At 40.4% G+C, this 22,978-nt stretch overlaps 1 protein-coding gene across 1 annotated transcript in view; it reads left to right on the forward strand.

The window, feature by feature from the left end:
- The window catches only part of LOC138836554 (uncharacterized), a gene marked incomplete at its 5' end in the record, with an annotated part of 177,560 nt that extends 158,664 nt beyond the window's left edge, over window positions 1-18,896 (forward strand). Inside the window, 6 exons of the mRNA XM_070035336.1 lie at window positions 15,092-15,138; window positions 15,394-15,502; window positions 15,909-16,102; window positions 16,967-17,014; window positions 17,842-18,050; window positions 18,274-18,896. Coding sequence (XP_069891437.1) covers window positions 15,092-15,138; window positions 15,394-15,502; window positions 15,909-16,102; window positions 16,967-17,014; window positions 17,842-18,050; window positions 18,274-18,446 — 780 coding nt within the window. The remainder of the gene's footprint in view (window positions 1-15,091; window positions 15,139-15,393; window positions 15,503-15,908; window positions 16,103-16,966; window positions 17,015-17,841; window positions 18,051-18,273) is intronic.
- Between the last annotated feature and the right edge of the window lie 4,082 nt (window positions 18,897-22,978).

Raw genomic sequence — 22,978 nt, forward strand, 5'->3', positions numbered from 1 at the left:
ATTCGCTTCTTCCTCCACAGTTGTTTCTAGGAAGATGGCGCTAAGGCCGAGAGCCTGCGTAATTCTCTACTCCATAAGGGCTATTGAGGTATTTCACATGATATTTCACATGACTTCTTAAGGATTAGCTTCCGTCTTAAGGAAATTGGTACCGGTTGGGCTGAATTGGCTCCATCTCAAATAGTTCAGAATGATTCAGACAGTGAATTGATGAGCTACCTGGCATTTTAAATCCTGGGGGAGGTCAGAACAACTATCTAACACATACCATGGCTTTTCTTTATTCCTTGTGGTAGAGTGAATCTTGCTTAGAGAATATTGGAAATGTAACAGGGCTGAAATTACAACATTAATTGCAGGAGGTTAAAATGGGCAGGCTGTGACAAAGGGTCAGAAATCTAATTAGGTAGACTCTGAGTTCTTCTCATTCCAGCAGCAACTAAAAGCAAACCCTCTTTTCTGTATAACTTTATCAAAAATGTGCTTCTCGACAATTTAATCTAGTTCCTTATTTATTTATTTATTTACTTACTTACTTCAGTCGTGGGCTTGAGCACTGGGCCTGGGCTCTGTCTCTCAGCTCTTCTAGTTTCTCATTTATAAAAAGGCTGGAGGTTAAGTAATTTGCTCTCTCTCTCTCTCTCTCTCTCTCTCTCTCTCTCTCTCTCTCTCTGTGTATTTGTACTGGCACTGTCTCTGAGCTTTTTTGCTCAAGGATGGCCCTCTACCACTTGAGCCACAACACTACTTCTAGCTTTTGGATGGTTAATTGGAGATAAGAGCCAGCTTGGGCTGGCTTTCAAGTCAGGATCTTCAGATCTCAGCCTCCAGAGTAGCAAGTGATTTGCTTTTGAGAGAAGCCACTGGAGGTTATCTTAGATTGGCTCTTAATTTTCAAAATAAGAAAATGTTCAGGGAAAAAATGCCACAAATAGAGCTGAAGGTATAGGTAGGAAAATCTGCAGCAATAGAATACTTAGCTTTTTACATTTACAAAGCACACACCAGTGGATCAGGCCAGCTAAATCGGAGGGACTCTTATCTTCAATTAACCAGCCAATATCTAGAAATGGAGCCATATCTCAAGTGGTAGAATGCCAGCTTTGAGCAAAAAAGCTGAAGGAGAGCATGAGGCCCTGAATTCAAGCCCTAGTACTCATACCAAACAAACAAACAAACAAACAAACAAAAACTCCACTGCCATATCCTTATCTCAACAGATTTGTGAAACAATCAGTGTAATTTTTTTTAATTTTAAATTTAAATTTTATTTTTTTGTGGGGGTCCGGTCATGGGGCCTGAACTCTGGGCCTGGGCACTGTCCCTCAGCTCTTCAGCTCAATGCTAGCGCTTTACCACTTGAGCCACAGCGTCACTTCCAGCTTTTTTCTTTTTTCTTATGTGGTGCTGAGGAACCCAACCCAGGGCTTCATGCATGCTCTACCACCTTCCCAGCCCCCAGGGAAATTTTTTAATTAACTCTAAATTATAGTGAGGACATTGACACTAGTTAACATTAAGTGACAATTGCAAAACTATAACTCTCACAGCCTAGATTAGAACTCAAGCCTCTGGCCTTGCACAGTGTGTTCTTTATGTTACAATATACTGCAGACTAAAGACATGACAAATAAATGTGTCAACATCTCTTGGAGCTATGAGTTGAGAGTAGGTAGAAGATTCATGCACATCCTGGTCCCCAACAACATGATTTGGCAATTGTGTACATTTCTCCGGAGACATCCTATGCTGTCACTGCTCAGAGTGTGAATCATGCATACTGTTCCCATTGGGGGAACATTTGGGCACATTCTTCCATGTGCTATTTTAGCAATATCAATTTGCTAATGGCAAAGGTAAAATAATCTTGTTAGATCATAAGGAAAACTACCTTTTGGTTTTGTCAAGATTTACTCTTTTTTTTTTTTTTTTTTTTTTTGGTCCAGTCATGGGGCCTGAACTCTGGGTCTGGGTGCTGTCCATCAGCTCTTCAGCTCAAGGCTAGCACTCTACCACTTGAGCCACAGCGCCACTTCCGGCTTTTTTTTCTTTTTGCTTATGTGGTGCTGAGGAATCGAACCCAGGGCCTCAGGCATGCAAGGCAAGCGCTCTACCACTGAGCCACCTTCCCAGCCCCTCAAGATTTACTCTTGCTGCTTAAAAATCTGTGGGTAATTCTGGCTCACACCTGTAATCCTAGCTATTTAGAAGGCTAAATTCTGATTATCATAGTTCAAAGTCGGCCAGGGCAGGAAAATCTATGAGCTTCTTATCTCCAATTTGCCACCAAAAAGCTGGAAGTGAAGCTGTGACTCAAGTGGTAGAGCACCAACCTTGAGTGAAAAAGCTAAAGGATAGTGCTCAGGTGCTGAATTCAAGCCCCAGTACCAGTACAAGAAAAAAAGAAAGAAAAAAAGAGAAAACCCTTGGGTATTCTTTGTAAGATTTTACTTAGCTGAACAGCTTAATGCGTAAGAAAGCTTAAAGGTAAGTTTTGTCCTATTTTAAAGTCAATACTTTTTTCTCTCATCATATTCTCCCCTTCCATCTTCAACTTTTTTATCTATTCCCTAATATGTATTTAAATCAATTTTGTGTGTGAATCAAACTTTAAAAGAAATTAATTTATACATGAAAACATAAGATTCAACCATAAATAACTGGTTAGAATATTTTGGATATTAGGTTGCAAAAATTAAAAATAAAAAATTAAGCTCTGAAAGGGAACAGATGTATGATTCTTTCCAGTTCAGAAATAAATCCGTTTGAGGGTTGAAAGTCACATTTGGTGAGTTGACCTTTTGTTGGTACACTAAGCAAACACCCTAGGCTCCTTAAAGGAATTCAATTAGTGAACTATATGGACTACAGAGAAATCACAGAACAAACCCAAAATAGCTGATTAGAACATTTTAAGAGAATTACATTGTTCGAGAAATTACTGTTGTATTTATGAACTGGGATTGGCTGGCATATTTCCAAATATTTAAGAAACTTGCCAGGCACTGGAGGCTCATACCTTAATCCTAGCTCTTCAGGAGGCTGAGATCTGAGGATTGTAGTTCAAAGCAAACCCAGGCAAGAAGGTCCATGATTATCTCGAATTAACCACCAAAAAATTGAAAGTGGAGCTATGGTTCAAAGTGGTAGAGCACTAGCCTTGAGCAGAAGAGCTCAGGAACAGCACCCAGGCCCTGAATTCAAGCCCCATGACTGTCAAATGTACTCATTACTTGACTTACGAATTGGTAACCACAAGGTACAATACCTTAATAATAATAACAATAACATTATCTTTTTTTTTCTTTTTTAAAGAAGCCTAGATATCTTTGGCTTCAAAAAACAAAATAGAGGGCTGGGAAGGTGGCTCAGTGGTAGAGCACTTGCCTTGCATGCCTGAGGCCCTGGGTTCAATTCCTCAGCACCACATAAGCAAAAAGAAAAAAGCCGGAAGTGGCGCTGTGGCTCAAGTGGTAGAGCGCTAGCCTTGAGCTGAAGAGCTGAAGGACAGCGCCCAGGCCTAGAGTTCAGGCCCCACGACCAGACCCAAAAAAACAAAAACAAAAACAAAATAGAATTGAGATAATATTTGAGGTAAGGAAAAAAAAGAAGAGGTCATAGAGAAGTGTTCTCTTTACTTTACCAAATACAACACTACATGAAGACTCTAGTGTATCTTTCTGCTTCTTGGGAAAAACTACAAATGAGAAAGACAGAAAACCACAAAAAATTATGCCTTAAGATACAAACTCATTTCTCTCTTTTGTGAATGGAGTATGGAAGTATGATGTCCAGGGTCAAGAGCACAAACTTTTTCTCTTTCCCTCTCTTCCCTTCATTCATTCATTCATTCTTTTTTTCTTCTTTTTTCTAGAATTTGAACTCAGGTCTTGGTGTGTATTAGACAGGTTCTCTACTGCATGAGCCAGGCCTCCACTTATTTTGCTCTTATTTTTTTTCTTCAGCAAATCCTTTTTAGGGTATAAATTCATAAAATGGGTGAAATTTTTTTATGGTACTGAGTTTTGAACCCTGAGCCCCTTACTTGTGAGGCAGGCCATGTGCTCTACTACTGGAACTCTGTACCCAGCCCTTTTTATTCTAGTTACTTTTATTCCAGCTATTTTTCATATGCAGTATGGATTTCAATACTTCTGCTGATGAGTTTTGGATGAGAGGCAACATTCATTGAGATAAAGTCTCACTAACATTTTACCCAAGCTGGACTTCAACTGTGATACTCCCCATTTCTACCTTCTGAGTGTCTGAGATTACAGGTGTGAACTATTTCATGTGAGTAGAATTTTTTAAATTTTTCTAGCATGTGGTTGGATTAGTCATCACTGGTTGGATAAATTCTTGTTGAATATCTATGCCCTTAGGGAGTTCAAGTTGGTGATTACAACTTACTGATATTTTTTTCCTCCCCACAAATAACAGTACCATTGTACTCTGTGATCTAAGAACCAGGAATTTATTATTAATAGATATGGTTGGTCTATCAAGAATCACATGAAGGGAGCACAGGCTTAGGACTTAGAAAACATCATTATCAACTCTGTTGATGACTATCTGTGCCTTTGAGAAGATTACTGAGCATCCTTTAATTTCAGTTTCATCCTCTGAGAATGGAGAATAATGCCTACCTTTCAAGGCTGAGAATTAAATGAAATAATGCAAATGCTGTGCTTGGCACACAGAAGGCATTCAAATCTGGTTGAAATTATTATAATTATTGTTAATTGTTGTGCCATTTCCAAGAGTGAATTAGGTTTACACAGTGCTTCCGTGGCTTCATGTAAGAGCTTCTACAGAACTTCTCTGATCTGCATACTGTAATGTGGTTCTTTGTTCTGTCAGACAGGTGTTTTAAAGCATCACACCCAGCCTTCAAGATAATTATCATTATTATTACCCCCATTTTACATATGAAGAAACTGAGGCAAAAATAGGTTGAGTAATTCATCAAAGGTTATACACAAAGTGGCAAATCTGAGATGTGAACTGAAGTACTATTCTCCAAAGTCATAACTCTATTATACTGTATCACCACAGACAATGTTATTATTTAATCCATGAATCATACATGAGAATAAAAATAACTTTTCTGACTTTCAGTGATCATCTTTTGGTATAACCATTCTACCTGGGGCAAGGTCACCTGGCCTTGGAAGGCCTCATGAATCAAAATACAAAAAGTGAATTTTCTAAATAACACATGGATTCCTCTAGAACTTGAGGACAGACTCTTACTGGGCTTTCAGCACTGACAATATGTTCTGTATCATCCATTCTCGTGCTTTCAGACCCCAGAGAAACACTTCTTTATATCACTTCTCCTCTGTCCTTAAATGGAAAGGGAACGGTATCTAACTAGACACAGTAACCTAGCTTAACTTCCAATTGAGGATGCCTCTGCCTCTGCCTTCCAAGTGCTGAATACTTTAGTATTTATTTATTTGATTAATTAATGTTTGCAATTCTTCAAACTCTGGGCTTTACATTTTCTGGCACTTTACCTCTGAAGCATACCTCCAGCCCTGTTTTTCAATGGCTATTCTTAGAATAGGGTCTCCCTTCCTGCCAAGGAATTCACTTGAACTGTCATCTGCCTACTTTAGACTTCCCCCTCATTGCTGGGACGACAATCTGTACAACCTCAACTGGCTTTTCTCCATAGAAATGCAATGTCAGATTTTTCTACTCAGGCTGGCCTAGAATCTCAATCCTCTCCATGTTAGCCTCCTAAGTAGATAAGATTATATGCCTGAGCCACTAGTGCCTGGCCTGTCATTTTACTTTTTTAATGGAAAAAACTACATTTGAACATTTTCAGTACATTACATTTTAAAATTTTTTTCTGCAGTATTGAGGATATGTTAAAGATGGTTCAGAGATGGAAAATAGAAAAACAAAGCAAAAGCTGAAAAGAAAATTTGTCAAGATAGAAGGATAGAACATACCTTTCTAAAAGTTTGGCTTCATAAATGACCTTTAAATAGATATACAATATGTGGAACTTTATGTCATGTCTGACTCACCATCACAAATGTTTGAAAGGAGCTTTTCAAGTAATCTCGTACAGCTACCTACCAAAACAAGCTCTTGGGCCTAATTAATATTTTAGCCTGTTCTCAGGAATGTAATTGGATCAGCAGCCTCACAAATGAAGAAGGGTCACAAACTACAATAGTCTCATGGTATCCACAGTTTCACTTTTAAAATTATTCACAGCCCCAGAATAAGGCAGAGACCACATTCATATAACTCTTCACTAAAGTGCATTGTTATCATTGTTTGATTTTGCTGGGTATGGGTGTGGGCTTGTAGTGCCAGCTACTGAGACAATTGAAGCAGAAAGATAGCTTGTGCCTAGCAGTCCAGACCAGCTTGGGCAACATAAAAAAATCTCATCTTAAGGGGGAAGGAGGAGTGGGAGGGGGGAGGGGGAGGATGGGAAGGGATGGGAAGGGGAAACAAAGGAGGAGGCTACAATGCTTGATAAGAAATGTACTCATTATCTTGCCCATGTAATTGTAACCCCTCTGTACAGTATTTTCACAATAAAAAAAATCTCATCTTAAAAATAAATACATATGGGCTGGAAAGGTGGCTTACTGGTAGAGTGCTTGCATCACATGCATAAAGCCCAGAGTTTGATTCCTCAGTACCACATACACAGAAAAAGCCATTAGTGACACTGTGGCTCAAGTGGCAGAGTGCTAGCCTTGAGCAAAAGAAGCTCAGGGACAGTGTCCAGGCCCTGAGTTCAAGCCCCAGGACTGGCAAAAAAATACACACCTACATACATACATATCTACATACATACATACATACATACATACAGCTAGGCTCTTGTTGTTCTTGCCTGTAATCCTAACTTCTCAGTAGACTGAGAACTAGAAAATCACAGCTCATGGTCAGCCTGGGCTGAAAAGCTCATGAGACCCTGACCCCAAAATAACCAGCAAAAAGCTGGGCTGGAGGTGTAATCCAGTAGAGCATCAGTCAAACAAACAAGCTGAGCAAGCATGAGGAATTGAGTTCAAATTCCAGTACCACCAAAATTTAAAAAAAACCATGAAACAAGGTTGATGTAGTTCAGGTCTGTAAACCTAGTTGCTTGGGAGATGGAGATTGGATCACAGTGTAAGGTCAACTCAGGCAAAACTTTTGCAAAACCTATCTCAACCAATAAATCTGGGTGTCACTGGGAAATCTCTACAATAAAGAATAATTCCTGAGACAGAATGATTTTTAAGGAAGGGAAAGGAAAAATGCATTTAATATATTTTATTAAGTATTATGACAAGGGAATTATGTATGTTATTAAATAATGCCTTTGTTTCTACTTGCCTTTGTAATCTGCTGAGAGACATTAGAATCAAGGAACTTTGCTTGGAGTCAGTTGTTCATACCTGTAACCCTAGCTTCCTGGAGGGCTGTGATTGTGAGGATCATGATTTGAGGCCAGCCTAGATAGAAAAGTTTGCAAGAACCCTTTTCTACCAAGAAGTGGGTGCAATAGTAGATTCCTATTCCTACCCTAGCTATGACAGGAAGTCTATATAGACAGATCACAGTCCAAGCATGTGCTTGGTCAGAAATGGAGTCTCTATCACAAAAATCATCCGTGCAAAAAAGGGCTGGAAGCATGACTCAGCAGTACAGAACCTGCCTAGCAATCATGATGCCCTTGAGTTCAAACTGCCAAAAAGGAAAAAAAGAAAAAAAAATGTAGCTTTATTAGTGGCAAAATACGAAACTGGAAGATGTGGCTCATTAACTTTACACGAATCTTATGCTTTTCAAGCATGCTGGTTTCTTTTCTCTGAACTCATCTATCAGGTAAATCTTTCCTCCTCCCCTAGGGAGGGTGAGTGTGAGTGTAAAAGAGGCCTGGGGCTTTATATTCATGGATTTTTCTGCTTGTGGAAAGACACTAAGGCAAAGGGCCTGCCCACTGAGAAAGGCCAAACAACTGAAGGTCCTCACCAAGGCCATATAAAAAAAGATATAAGGAGCTACATGTTGGTGGCCCATGCCTATAATCCTAGCTACTCAAGAGACTGAGATCTAAGCATCACGGTTGAAAGCCAGCTCAGGCAGAAAAGTTTGTAAGACTCTTATCTCCAATTAACTACCCCAAATCTGGAAGTGGTAGAGCGCTAGCCTTGAACACAAAAGCTCAGGAACAACGCCCAGGCCCTGAGTTCAAGCTTCAAGACTGGCACCAAAAAAGAAAGATATGCAGCCAAGCCCAGTGGAATGTGCTTATCTGCTTATAGTCCCAGCCACTCAAGCAGGAGGTTCACTTGAATCCAAGAGTCTGAGGTCCACTTGGGCAAGATGCCCCCATCTCAAAACAAGCAAACAAACAAAAAAACAGAGAGAGAGAGAGAGAGAGAGAGAGAGAGAGAGAGAATGCAGCTTGAACAAATTAAACTCTCTAGAGCACTCTTCATCAGATCTTTATTAGTAGTCAATATTATTTTGCCTTCAAGACACTTTGAGGCCACATAGAAAATTATAGAACCACATACACACATACACATACTTACATAGGTTGTAGAGGGATGAATGGTGTGCCCCTCAAGAGACATGTCCACATTCCAGAGGCTGTAAATGGGACTTTATTTGAAAAAGGAGTCTTTGCATTTGCAATTAAAGACCTAGGGCTGGAAGTATAGTTTAGTGGCTAAGCATATGTGAGGCCTTGGCTTTGATCTCGAGCACATCATGTCATATGAACATGAGATCATCCTAGAATAGCAAGTTGGATAAGGCCACATAAAAATGGAGGCAGAACCAAGTCTGTCCACAGCTAGGGGATGTCTGGAGACAGCAGAAGATAGAAGAGGCAAAGAAAGATTTTCTGCTAGAGGCTCTGAAGTCGGTGTGGCCCTGTGAATACCGTGAGTTTATACTTCTGGCCTCTAGAAATATGAGTAAATTTTCATCGTTTTTAGTCACCACATCTGTGGCAATTTGTCACAGAAGCCCTAAGAAACTAAGACATACTTATATATACCCTATGTATTAGTGTGTATGTGTGTGTGTGTATATATGTTTGTGTGTGTGTTGTGTAAACTTATATACATCTATACACATAGAATACATACATATATACATCCTATGTATTACTGTACATATAAAATAGATCACTCACATAAAATTTAATTAATAAAGATGTTATATATGATTATAAATATGTGACATATTTATATTAATATCTTACAAATGTATTATATAAATGTAATACAAATAAATTTATAATGTATAGATATAAATATGTAAAGTACACATATTTAAAGTTCTGTTCTACATATTCTCACAGAATTTAGTGCTTCTAAAACAACAATGTAGCACATAGTTGCTGCAGGCCAGAGATTTAGGAACAGTGTAGCTGGGTAGTTTCTGTCTGCAAATGTCTCAGGGGGTTGCAGTGAAATATTGGTCAGGGTTTCTAGTTCGCATGACTATAGTGCTGGAGGATCTGCTTCCAAGATGGCTTATTCACACTGCTGGCAAGTTAGTGCAGGCTGTTGGCAGAAGCCTACACTCTTTGCCACATGGACCTTTCCAAAAGATGGCTTGAGTGTTCTCATCATGGTTTGCTGCCTGAGTGACAGAGCCAAGAAAGAAGAAAGTGGAAGCTGCAATATATATTATGATTCCAGCCTCAGAAACCACCCACCCACCATTATATCCTCAAGGTTCTATTGGTTGCAGAGACTGCTCCCATTCATTGTGGAAAGGGGCCACAAAGGCCTATATTTTATGAGGTGAAGATCACCGAGGTCCACGCAAGAGGCTGGCTAGTGTTAATCTCAGCAATATATTTCAGGATATTTCTTGGAGTCGAAACACTTTGCTTATAGTCTCTTGCAACATTAAGCAATATAAAATGCTCTTTGCAGTGATGAATTTACATTCTCCTATGATATTCAAAGACCCAATCTATTTACTTTCATGATTCCAGTTGAACCATGTGAAATGTGCTCTTTTTTTTTTGAAGTCTAGGCCTGGGCACTGTCCCACAACTCTTCAGCTCAAGGCAAGCGCTCTACCACTTGAGCCACAGCACCACTTCCTGTTTTCTGATGGTTAATTGGAGGTAAGAGTCTCACACGCTTTCCTGCCCAGGCTGGCTTTGAACTGCAATCCTCAGATCTCAGCCTCCTGAGTAGCTAGGATTACAGGTGTGAGCCACTGCCGGCCAGAAAAATGTGCTATTTTTGTTGTCAAAAAATAATCTATTTCTGGGTGCCAGGGCTCATGTCAGTCATATTAGCTGCTCAGAAGGCTGGGGTCTGAGGATCACGATTTGAAGCCAGCATGGGCAAGAAGTCTATGAGATTCTTTTTTTTGGGGGGGGGCAGCGGGGGGTCAGGTCGTGGGGCCTGAATCTGGACCTGGGTGCTGTCCCTCAGCTATTCAGCTCTAGGCTAGCACTCTACCACTTGAGTCACAGCGCCACTTCTGGCTTTTTTATTCTGCTTATGTGGTGCCGAGGAATCGAACCCAGGGCCTCAGGCATGCAAGGCAAGCGCTCTACCACTGAGCCACCTTCCCAGCCGACTATGAGGATTCTTATCTCCAATTAACCACCAAAAAGCTGGAAGTGAAGCTGTGGTTCAAGAAATAGAGTGCTAGTCTTGTGCAAAAACTCTCAGGGTCAGCACTTGAGTTCAAGCCTCAGGATTTTCATGTTCTCAAAACCTACTACTTACAAAAGTCAGATTATGAGTGAAGACATCTTAGGTAAATATTTTAAAAAGTTAAAATATAAAAAGACTTTGATTTTATAACTCTTGCTGACCAGAAATTTTAAATGAACTAGAATAACTTAATTTCAAGCACTCTGGTTATTTGAATTGTCACTGTAGTTTTGGTGTACCTCTATAGTTTTATGTCCATGAAACAAAGGCTACATGGCAAACTTCTCATAGGATAATATAGCAATATAGCATTCCTCCTATAACTCAAAGAATTAGCCTAGATGGCATCTAAGTAGTCTCCCTGTGATGAAAAGTTTAGTTTTTATATGCTTTACATGCTTTACCTATTCCTTTCTTAAACTCACAATAAGGAAAATTGGATTTTACCGAAATGTTTCCTCATCAAATATGTTTATTTATTAACATGTAGCATTTAATAGTTAAACTCAAGGTTCCTAATGCATTCCAGAGCATTTTTCTTCCTGCTTTGTTCTCTCGAAAGCATACATTGCCTTTTAGTAAATCAATTTGTTTAATTTGACTTCTATATTTGACGACATTTTTTAGGCTCACATATTATTTTTCTTGTGCCAAGACTTGCATTTTTCATTTCCCACAGAATCAGGACAAACTGTACATCCCCTACTGTGTCCAGAGCAGATTTGGCCAAGTGTCAACTATGTTAATTGGTATAGGGAAAACAACAGTCCTATTTTTATCTGATTAAAAGTCCCTGCAAACATTCTCCTATGCACTAAGGCTATGTCAGTACAAAGTGACTTCATTATAATATAAAGTTTGGCAGATGTGTCCCTTCAGCCTTTTCTGTCCAATGTAGAAATGTTACTGTTTCCTGGAATCTTCCAGCATCTCAATTTTTAATTCTATTTTTGGAAGTTTAGAATTTGGTACTGAGAACTCCTTCTGGATTGCTGATTAAATACAAATATCTTTGTGTGAAAGATTTACTGAACAACTTCTAGAACCTTATTTCAAAGATAGTCTGAAATATTTTATTCAACTGTTAACATGTCTACATCTTTAAAAATGCCCCAGGATGAGCAGATTATATAATATAATTGCTTCAGTTAATTGGGGTGTGGGAGGTGTAGGTGTAAAAGAGTAAAAGGTAATGAACTTTGACAAATGTATGAGAGCAATAAAGGGCACTAGGAAAAAGTTCATTTTATCAGAAGGTGACAACATATTGTTCAATATTGTATGTTCCCCTTTAATGTAGAAAATTCCCCAGGACTGTCTTTAGCTCATCCCCATACACCTTCATACATTCTATGACTTTGTCAACTACTTGTACACGTTTTCCCTCCCTGATTTTAGATGGAGAGCGGAGAAGGGTTACTCAGCTTCATGCTTGCTACATGAGCTGTCTACCACTTGAGGCATGCTATACCCCTAGCTCTATATACTCATATTTCTTTTTGCCTGGAACTCCAGCTTACTGAAAGCCACATCAGTGTCCTTTGCTATTATGGACAGCTCCATTTGAGTATCTCATGAACAACTTAAAAATTAATATATCTAGGATTTCTAATTTCCATATTAGCATGTAAATAGCTTCAAAGTCACCATTTAATCCAAACAGGAACTAAAAAGCTAAAAAAGGGTGGGGGGGGGTCAACAAGTCTTAGATCAATCAAAAAAACTAAGATCACAGTACAAATCATGTCCCCCCCCAATTAAAGTGACAGATACAGAGAATCATACTTACCAGAGCAGTAAAACACAGTCTGCTATGGGGATGGACACAGATGTAGGGTATGGTTAGATAGGAAGAATAAGATCCAGTGTTCTAAGCTGGGAGCCTGTGCTTGTAATCCAAGCTACTCAGGAGGGTGAGCTCTGAGAATTGAAGTTCAAAGCCAACCCAGGCAGGAAAATTCATGAGACTCTAATCTTCAATTAAACAACCAAAAGCCAAAAGTGGAGCTGTGGCTCAAGTGGTAGAGCACCAGCCTCAAGCAAATAAACTAAGGGGAGCCCCCATGTCCTGAATTCAAGCCCCAATAATGGCACGCGCGCATGCACACTCACACACGAGATCTAATGTTTTATATACTACAGTAGGATACTTATGTTGATTAATCAATGGACTATTTCAAAGTAGCTTGTAGAGAGTATTTTGATTTTGACACACGGTTTTACTATGTAGTCTAGGCTGCCTTCCTATGAGCCATCCTCCTGCATCAAACTGAGTGCTGGGATTACAGATGTTTGCCATCATGTCTGGCTTTGGAGAAGATTTGGGATTTTTTTTTTCCAGCACAAAGTGGCAGATTTTCCTGTTACCCTAATCTGATTATTATTCATTGTATTCATGTATTAAAATGTCACCTTATACTCTATAAATAAATACAACACCCTATACTTTATAAATAAATCAATGACTATATATTTATTAGAACTTTTTTTTTTTAACTCTGAGGAAATCATTACCAGGTAGGGAAACATAAATTGTATACTATGGCTTGAGTAGCTCTCAAAACTCATGTTGACATTTATTTCCTCTATACAGCAATGCTGGGAGGTGGGGCCTAGAAACAGGTGTTTGGGTCAAAGGGAGAGATCCCTCAGGAGTGGTTTAATACCTTTCTCTTGTGAATGAGTTCTTGTTCTCAGGGCACTAGCTTAGTTACTAAGAAGCAGAGTTCTCTTTTCTTTCGCATGCACCTGCTTACCTCTTTTTTTTTATCATCACATTTATTGCTCAACTCAAATATCAGGAGGAAGTACATATGTACAAATAAACATATCTATATACAGGCACATAGATAAACAGTCATGTCAGTTACAATGGGGCTACATTCTTAGAATTGTGCTATAATATGGATATCATCATATATACTTAAAGAAAGACAGCGATCTCTAACATCACTAGGTGATATGATCATAAGGGACCACCATTATATAAGTACTCTCTTTCTGGCTGAAAATGTTACATGGGGTATAAATAAGGCAGTTAACTTGGCTGAGGAATAATGGTAAATTCTATCTCTCCTGCAGCTGGTGTGAACTGAGGCTCTGTTATAGGCTTAGTGGGGATGGTTTGGAGCTTACCCCTTGTCCATATTTCAAGCCAGAGTTGAGAAGACCTAAATGAAGACCTTCACAATGATTTCTTTTTCACATTATACTTCCCTTACTATCTAGCTCATCTAAATATCTGAGACTCTCAAATTTGGTATTCCATGCCAATAAAACAGCACAATTTCCAATTATAATATAACCTTCCCTTTATGGATGGATCTTGGAACATCCCTGAAGCTAAAGAAACATAAAACAATGGAAAGTCACCTCAAGTTATAATTGCATAACTAAGTCATCTCCCCTTCAGTCAAGTTCTATATTTCATTGTTCTGAGATGTTTTATTTTAAGCCATTGTTTGAATTATACACACATATAAATATACATTTATATAAAATAATAGATATATTAAAATGAAATAGTAGATTCTTATATTAATATATTTAAGAAATTAAATACATCAACACATACATATTATCATTTTATTTAAAAGCATTTTGAAGTTTATATAATATTGTTAAATATTGCTATAATATTAATAAAATCCAGTGGCAAATACCTGTGGTCCCACTGAATTGTTAGGTGAAGTCCCCTAGGTTGCTTTATTCCATCAGGGCTGTCTGAGTAACATAGCAAGACCTTCTCCCTTTAAAGAAAAAAATAATATAGAAGCTGGGCTCTGGTGGCTCGTGCTAGTAATCATAGTTACTAAATAGGTTGAGAAGTGATGATCCAGGTTACATGATGTTATATAAGATAGAATATCCTATTGCTAGAAAACACTCAATATCTTTTATGTCATGCACAGGAAGCCAGTATGTGCTAGAACTAAATGAAGATTATAGTCAATAGCATGAAACTGAGGTATTCATCCAATAGTATTGAGACAATGTACAATTCAGTTGACAACGCTATTTTTCTCAAATTTGGGATGTACATTGTATAAGTGAGAACTGGTAAAGTAATTTATGTGATATTGAGTTTGATCATGTGATTATAGATATTGGTAAAAAAGTCAAGTTTAATTCAATAAAGTTCCTTTGGGACATTTGTATCTATCTACAAGCTTGACCCTCAGAGTAATGTGCTATTCACTCACTTCCTTTGATGTATCCCTGAGTTTATACATTAGCTAATGTGGACACCAGCCAATGGGTTTTAGAGGTAATGAGGTGTTTAAGGATACAGAAACCTAACAATACCTTAAGACACATATATTAGAATAAAGGTGAAAGAATGGGTGGGGTGAAAGGGACCATGAAAGGTAAAACAACTTGTCAAGGATCACAGAAAAGGTAAGAAACAAGGGTCTGTCTCCTTTTTACAGAAACTGCCTGTAGCCAGGTTTGGCAGAGGTCGATGGGATTGCACAAGGTGAGCTGTTAATAATAACCATACGTGCATGGTGATGTGGGAGGGGAAATCTCAGCAGCCATTGAGTCCTTTGGGGAGGCCTTATGTGAGGAAGAGGTCAGGTAAGGGGAAATGGAGGAGTGACTCTACTTCTTTAAGTATGGGGCCAACTGAACATGGAATCCTGGTAGCCAAGCAACACATTCTAAAGTCAACAGCAGCCAGTTCACTTGGAGAGCAATCTTGAACAAGGATGTTCTCCTGTTGTATCTCAAGGTCCGAGACTCAGGTCTCAGGAAACCCCAGTGGGAGCGCTTCATTCAAGCCTGGTGTTGATGGATCGTTGCTCACCCCTGACTCGAGCGCCTCAGGCGCTACACAAATGGTATATTTGTGTAGCAAGTATATTCAGCCTAGGTAACTTACCTGACAGCCACTCCAACCAACCCTAGAACACTCCTGAGTTGGTTTTTTGTTTGTTTGTTTGTTTGTTTGCCAGTACTGGGGCCTGCTCAGCTTCTTTTTGCACAAGGCTAGCACTCTACTACTTGAGCCACAGCACCACTTTTGGCTTTTTCTGTTTAGGTGATACAGAGGACTCAAACCCAGGGTTTTATGCATGCTAGGCAAGCACTCTACCACTAAGCCATATTCCCAGCCCCACTCTTGAGTTTGTAGGCTTCCTGTGAAGAGTAATTCTGTGCAGTTTCCACTTAATTGAATCACAGCAAGTGAATTTGAGGTGTGCTACCCTCTCCATCTTTGAACTACCTGTTCTTATCCCACCTCAGAATGAAAAAGAGTCAGTCCCAACCCAGGAAGAGCACCATAGAGTGAGTACCCTGGAGCCAGGCATGCTGGAGAAGATGGTCAACCTCCTGGTACCTCTTCACCAGAAGGAGGATCCCTTTTTTGTCCCTGCCTTCCTGGTTACTTACAGAAGGTTTACCACAACAGGGCAAGTATTGGATCTTCTGTTTAAAAGGTGAGCACCCCATCTTCAAACCAAAGTGATGTTGCTATCCTCCTGATTAAGTCCAGAAAATACCCTGTTCACTTCAGTTGGATCTTCTCAAATAAAAGTGGGATGGTAGCAGGAAATGCTTTCCCAAGCCTCTTTCTTTGAAGTAGGCTGGCCCAGGACCATGAGTCTCTTGTAGGGGACAGTTTACTTCCTTAGAAACAGGACTCTGCCATGCCTGTAATCCTAGCTACTCAGAAGGCTGAGATCTGAGGATCATGGTTCAAAGCCAGCCAGGGCAAGAAAAGTCCGTGAAACTCTTATCTCCAATAAACAACCAGAAAACCAGAAGTGGTGTTGTAGCTCAAGTGGTAGAGCACTAGCCTTGATCTGAAGAGCTGAGGGACAGTGCTCAGGCCCAGAGTTCAAGCCCCACAACCAACAAAAAACAACAACAAAAAGAAACAGGACTCTGCCTAAGGTCTCTTTTATTTGTGGCTCTATGATACTACATTGGCCATAAGTTAGCAAGGTTCCCAAACCAATCCAGGAAGCCTCTCAAGAGCTGTAGCTGAAAAAAAAAAAAAAAAAAAGAGCTGTAGCTGGAGAAAGGGCTACAGAGTAGGTATGGGCTGAGGCCCTGTGTCTCCTGAGAACCATCAGGGAAGGATCATGATGGACCGCCTCCCTGCACAAACAGATGAAGCATGTACTTTGGGAAGAGACATTCCAAGTCCCTTAGTGTAAAATTCAGGGAACTGTGCAGATAAATCTCCCAACCTTCCAAAATTCACATTCCTATCCTTGATTTAGCCAGCCCACATAGCTATCTTGTCAGGTCAGAAAAACAGGAGAGTAAAAAGATGACTTCCTCCTCTCTTCCCATAGATATGCATATTTCCAACCTGACTGTGAAGAGGATGAACAAATAAAGAAGTGAGTGGAATTTGTGACAAAGGGAAGGGCTCTCCTTGAAGAATGGGTTAAGTATTAGGGCTTGGTTTGGAAGGTGGGAAACTCTGGGTAGCACATCACTTGTGGTGGGGCCTGAGGCTTCATCTAAAGGCATGGAAACGTGCCAGGAGGCGGGGGGGGGGGGGGGGGGGGGGGAGTGAAAGTCAGGGGAAGTCAGGGAACAGAGGAGAGGCTGTGAGCTAAAAGCCTTATGGGGAAACAATCCTAGAAAGGCTTTCTAAGAAACATCCTCCAATGGGTGCTGTAGAGAGGCTTCTCCTTGGCTGGGCACCAGTGGCTCATGCCTGTAATCCTAGCTATTCTCAGGAGGCTGAGGTCTGAGGATGTTGGTTCAAAGCCACCCCAGGCAGGAAACTCTGTGGCTCAACTGGTAGAGTGCTTGCCTTGAGCAAAAGAAGCTCAGGGACAGCACCCATGCCCAGAGTTTAAGCCCCAGGACTGGCACAGAGAGAGAGAGAGAGAGAGAGAGAGAGAGAGAGAGAGAGAGAGAGAGAGAGAGAGAGAGAGAGAGAGAGAGAGAGAGAGAGAGAGAGAGAGAGGGAGGGAGGGAGGGAGGGAGAGAGAGAGAGGGAGGGAGGGAGAGAAAGAGAGAGGGAGGGAGGGAGGGAGGGAGGGAGGGAGGGAGAGCGTGCCAGCCTTCTCCTCATATGAGAGTCTTCCCTCTTCCTAACATGCAAGTCTGTGCATGCGGTGGGCAGTCTGCATGGGACATCCCACCCCACCCCCAGCAAGGGGCTTGGGAAGAAGCGAGCAGGCTGTCACTCTGCTTCCTATCCAACTGCACACAGCACCCTGTGTTCCATGCTCTCCATGTGGCTGGACAAGTACCCTGAGGATTTCTGCCAGCCCAATGACCTGACCAACCTGAATAAGCTGATGGCCTATGTGCTTCTCAACATGCCCTCTGCAGACCTGACAGTCCGTGTACACCTTCTCCTCACCCAGCTGGAGGAGCAGGAGACCAAGGAGGCAGACAAAAACAGAGAAGAGTTCTTAGGTAGGTGCCTGAGAATATGTGAGGAGGGATGGAAACAGATCTCCTATGGGATGAGAATCCCAGGCTGGTGATTGGCCAGTAACTACTAGTAAAACCCAATCAGGGAAGACATCCTATTGTGGGTCTTCTATTACAGATAGCACCTACTCTCTAGGAAGACCTTAACTCTCCTTGAGGGTCTCCTTGCTCCCTCCATTAACAATGCATCTATTTCTGTGCTTAGATTTGGGGCTTCACACAGCACCTGCTCCTGAGATCCAGGCAGAGGATGTGCCCATGATGTCCACAGATGTGGTACTGGAATCAGCTGCTTTACCAGCTAGCCAAGACGACCTTGTGCCTCCACAAGAATCTGCGCCTCCTAGAGTGGTGGTACAGTATGAGTCATCTGTATAAGGTCCACAACTCCTTCTGCCTCCTGTGGGCCTCCAGCAGGCTCTGGTCACCCACTTGAAATCCCTTCACTCAGGATGTGTTGGCAGGAAGGTTGGAAAGGTCTGAGACAAGTATTACTGACACAGCAAGACCCTCAGGTCAAACCACGTGGACCATCCTCAAACTGTGGCAAACTGAGGCGAACCAAATATCTTCCTACAAACCATGTCATGATGTCTCCTCGTCGTTCTGGCTCAACACTAGTCACATAAAAATCATCTGTGCCAACCTTCCTCATTGATTCACCTGCCACGGCCCTCAGCACAACCATATTTCCCTCCAGCTCCATCTCTCCTCTGTATTGCCCTTCTGTTTGATGTCATGTGCTAAAGCAGGGCAAAGCGGCACAAAGAACTTGCTAGATAGAATTATCCAATCAGAATTGTAAAATAAAACTTTTTTTTCCTGTGAGTAATCATTCAATCTTTGGTATTCTGTTATAGAAAAAATGGCCTAAGATACTATAGTTGATGAATTGCTAGGAGCTCAAAGTTCCAGGGAATCTAGTGCCATCAGTGCCCCAGCATTTCAGCTCACCTCTGAGTGCTCTGTCAGATTGTTTCAAGTGAATATTGGAGGAAAAATGGTTTGTTGCATCTTTCAAGAGAAGGGGAAATGAAGCATTTTAAAAATATGTCAGACAATTCTGTTGTTAGCCAGCTCTTCCTTTGGAGAAACTATTTCATAAGAGTAAGGAGCTTTCAGACACCGACAATCCACTCTCTCAGTCTCTGAACACCAACTAGGTGTCCAGTAATGCAATTCAATTTTGACACTAACAACCTGGAGTTAATGTTAGAGTCTACACTTTCAAGGGTTTACTCCCACAAGATTGTCTCCATTTAACATAACAGCTGCACATTCTCAGCCATTCATACGGCTGACTGACTCTAAGTCTGATGTTCCCATAACCCCCACCTCAGGTTCAAATATTTGCTAGAACAGCTCACACAATTCTGAGATAAACCTTATTTATATATCCTTGCTAGTTATAATGAAAGTGATCAACTTAATGAAGTACAAGAGGAAGGCCTGGAAGATTTTGACTCAGAAGCTTCTGTCCACATGGAGTTAAGTGTAACACTTTTCCAGCACAGCTGTGTGTGTGTGTGTGTGTGTGTGTGTGTGTGTGTGTGTGTGTGTGTGTGTGTGTGTGTGTGTGTGTGTGTGTGTGTGTGCTGGTATGAGGCTTGAACCCAGGGCTTCCTGTTCTCAACTTTTTCACTCACAGATGATGCTGTATCACTTGAGCCACACCTCCAACATTTTCCCTGGTTAATTGGAGATAGTTTCACTGACTCTTCTACCATGATTGGCTTCAAACTGATATCCTTCAGACCTCAGCCTCTTGAGTAGCTAGGATTATAGGCATGAGCTATTGATACCTAGCTCTATTTACCACCTTGGCAACTCTCTGAATTTCATTGTTGAGCTCAATCTCCAGGTTACCTATACTCTTCTTAGAGGTTGATGGGTAGGACTGAAAGTTCTACTCTTCAATTATTTAGTCCTGAGCCCAGGCTCATTCCAAGGCTCTGTACCATTTAGGGTCTCCACTCTGCCACTTCATTAGTATAAACTCAAGTGTGATTGCAAGGGGCTCATTATAAAAAATTTTAAACCCACTCCTATCATTCAGGAAATTCCAAGGGCTATAGGAGCTCTGTGCCAGGAGATATGAACCCAAGCCAAATGATTCTGGTATTATACTATACAAACCTAACCTGATAGGGTATTACCAGAGTAATCTATTCAGGAAAAAGAAAATACCGAAGTTCAGCTGCCTGTAGATAAACGGTCACTCCTAAGGTGGGAGAAGAACCAGGAAGCTTTAATGAAGCTCACTCTCCAGGGACAGGCTCACCAAAAGACTGCAAACGAATGTTCTGTAGTCTTCAGACTACTGAATGTTTTGTATTTCCTTAGACCATCCTACACTATTGCTTAAACCTTATCTGTTTACTGGGATTTCTTTTTGTTAGTCCAACATGTCTGAATTTCAACACAATCGTAGTTTATAAAACATACTACACAGAGAAAAACAGTTTGAAGAAATGAAAAAAATGTAGCTGAACTAGAGTCAGGGGTAGCAGGATGTCAGAATTAACAGACTGAGAATTAAAAATGGATTAATGTGTAAAAGGTCCTAGGACTAAAAGATAAAATAGGCATGACTTTTTATTTGTGGAAATTGGAAAACTGAAGGATGAATCATCTGAACACCTTTAAAACTAAAGAGAAGCCAGGTGCCGGTGACGTAGGACGCTGAGATCTGAGGATCATGGTTCAAGCTAGTTGGAGCAGGAAAGTCCATGATAGTCTTATCTCCGATTAACCACCAGAAAACCAGAAGTGACACTGTGGCTTAAGTGGTAGAGCACTAGCTTTGAGCGGAAGAGCTTAGGGACAGTGCCCAGGCCCAGAGTTCAAGCCCCATGACTGACAAAATAAATAAATAAATAAATAATAAAAAATATAAACAAAGAGTTCTTAATATGAAAGTAAACATCCATAGTTTAAGAAAAATAGGCAAAAGATGTGAACAGATGCTTTGCCAAAGAATATATAGTGGTAGTAAGTAAGGTTTTGAAAAAATATTTAGCATTATGTTTTGGTGTGCCTTACAAACTCAAACAACAGTGAGATTTAACTATACACCTATTAAAATTTAACTATATACCTACTATCCAAAATACCGGCAACACTAAAGGCTGGTAAGGGTGGGGAGTAACAAAAAGTCCCATTCATTATTGGCAGAAGTGCAAAGTGAAACATTTCCTTTAAGAGTTTTGGCAGTTTCTGAGAAAAGTAAACACATTGTTAACACACACTCTATCATTTGTGCTCCTTGGTATTTATCAAATGAGTTGAAAAAGTGTATATCAACACATAAAATATATTCAAATATTTATAGCAGTTCTATTCATAAGTTCTCAAAAAAACTAGGCATAATTAAAATACTTTTCTGTAGGTGAGTGGATACATAAACTGTGATATGTCCAAATAAAAGACTATTATTTGATCCTTAAAGAAAATAGAGCTATCAAGCCATGAAAAGACTTGGAGCACAGAATGATCTTTTTTTTTCTTTTTCTTTTTTTAAATAAGTTTTTTATTGTGAAAATACTGTACAGAGGGGTTACAATCACATGAGCAAGGTAACGAGTACATTTCTTATCAAGCATTGTTGCCTCTTCTTTTGTTTTCCCCCTACCATCCCTTCCCTCCCATCTCCACAACTACATCCCCCTTCCCCTCTTCTTCCCCCTTCCCCCCGCCCCGGCCCATGATCTTTTAGAAGATTTTATTTATTTATTTATTTTAATTTTTTTATTGTAAAGATACTATACAGAGGGTTACAGTTACATGAGTGAGGTAATGAGTACACTTCCTCTTGAACATTGTTACCCCCTCCATTGTTTTCCCCCTACCATCCCCTCCCTCCCTCCCTTCCCCAAGGTTCTTTTTTTTTTTGATTGTGATTAAGTGATTACTTAATTTCCGGAAATTCACAGTATTGTGGAATAATGATGCTCATTTAAAGTCACAAGTTCATTCTAACTTTCCTGGAGCAAATTGTCTATCACAGTCTGTAATATATAACGGTGCTCACATGTTATATACCATATATGTGATCAGCAGCATGGGGATATTTGGTAGTGGTTCAACCAGATGAGTGGGAGTTCTTTGTTTCTTAAGTCCTGTTAGTTTTGTCATATCACCTAACATTTTGGATTTAGCATCCACTTATCAGGGAGACCATGTACTGTTTGTCTCTTCGTTCTTGGCTTACCTCGCTCAACATGATTCCTTCTAGCTCCATCCATTTAACTGCAAATGCCATTATTTTGTCATTTCTAATGGCTGCATAATATTCCATTGTGTATAGATACCACAATTTTTGGATCCATTCATCTGTGGTGGGGCATCTAGGTTGTTTCCATATCCTAGCTATTGCGAACAGTGCTGCAATAAACATGGAGGTGCACGTGTCCTTGTATATTGGTTCCTGTTGTTCAGGGTAGATGCCTAGAAGTGGTATGACTGGGTCGTAAGGGAGGTCAATCTTTAGCTTTCTAAGGACCCTCCAGACTGCTTTCCAAAGTGGTTGTATGAGTGTACATTCCCACCAGCAGTGTAATAGCGTTCCTCGTTCTCCACATCCCCTCCAGCATTTGTCATTGGCTGATTTGTGGATGTGGGACATTCTGACTGGGGTAAGGTGGTATCTCAGGGTTGTCTTTATTTGCATTTCCTTCACCACCAGGGATAATGAACATTTCCTCATGTGTTTCTTTGCCATTTTTATTTCTTCATTTGAGAAGTCCCTCTTTAGTTCCCTTGCCCATTTAGTAACTGGTTTGTTTGGTTTGGGAAGGATTAGTTTCTTGAGTTCCCTGTATATACAGGATGTTAACCCCTTGTCTGATACATTGCTGGTAAATATTTTTTCCCAATTAGTTGGTTGTCTTTCTAGCTTGGTTGCGATAGCT

Source organism: Dipodomys merriami, unplaced genomic scaffold (assembly GCF_024711535.1).
Source record: "Dipodomys merriami isolate MVZ:Mamm:240054 unplaced genomic scaffold, mDipMer1.0.p SCAF_25, whole genome shotgun sequence".
Classification (NCBI taxonomy): Eukaryota; Metazoa; Chordata; class Mammalia; order Rodentia; family Heteromyidae; genus Dipodomys; species Dipodomys merriami.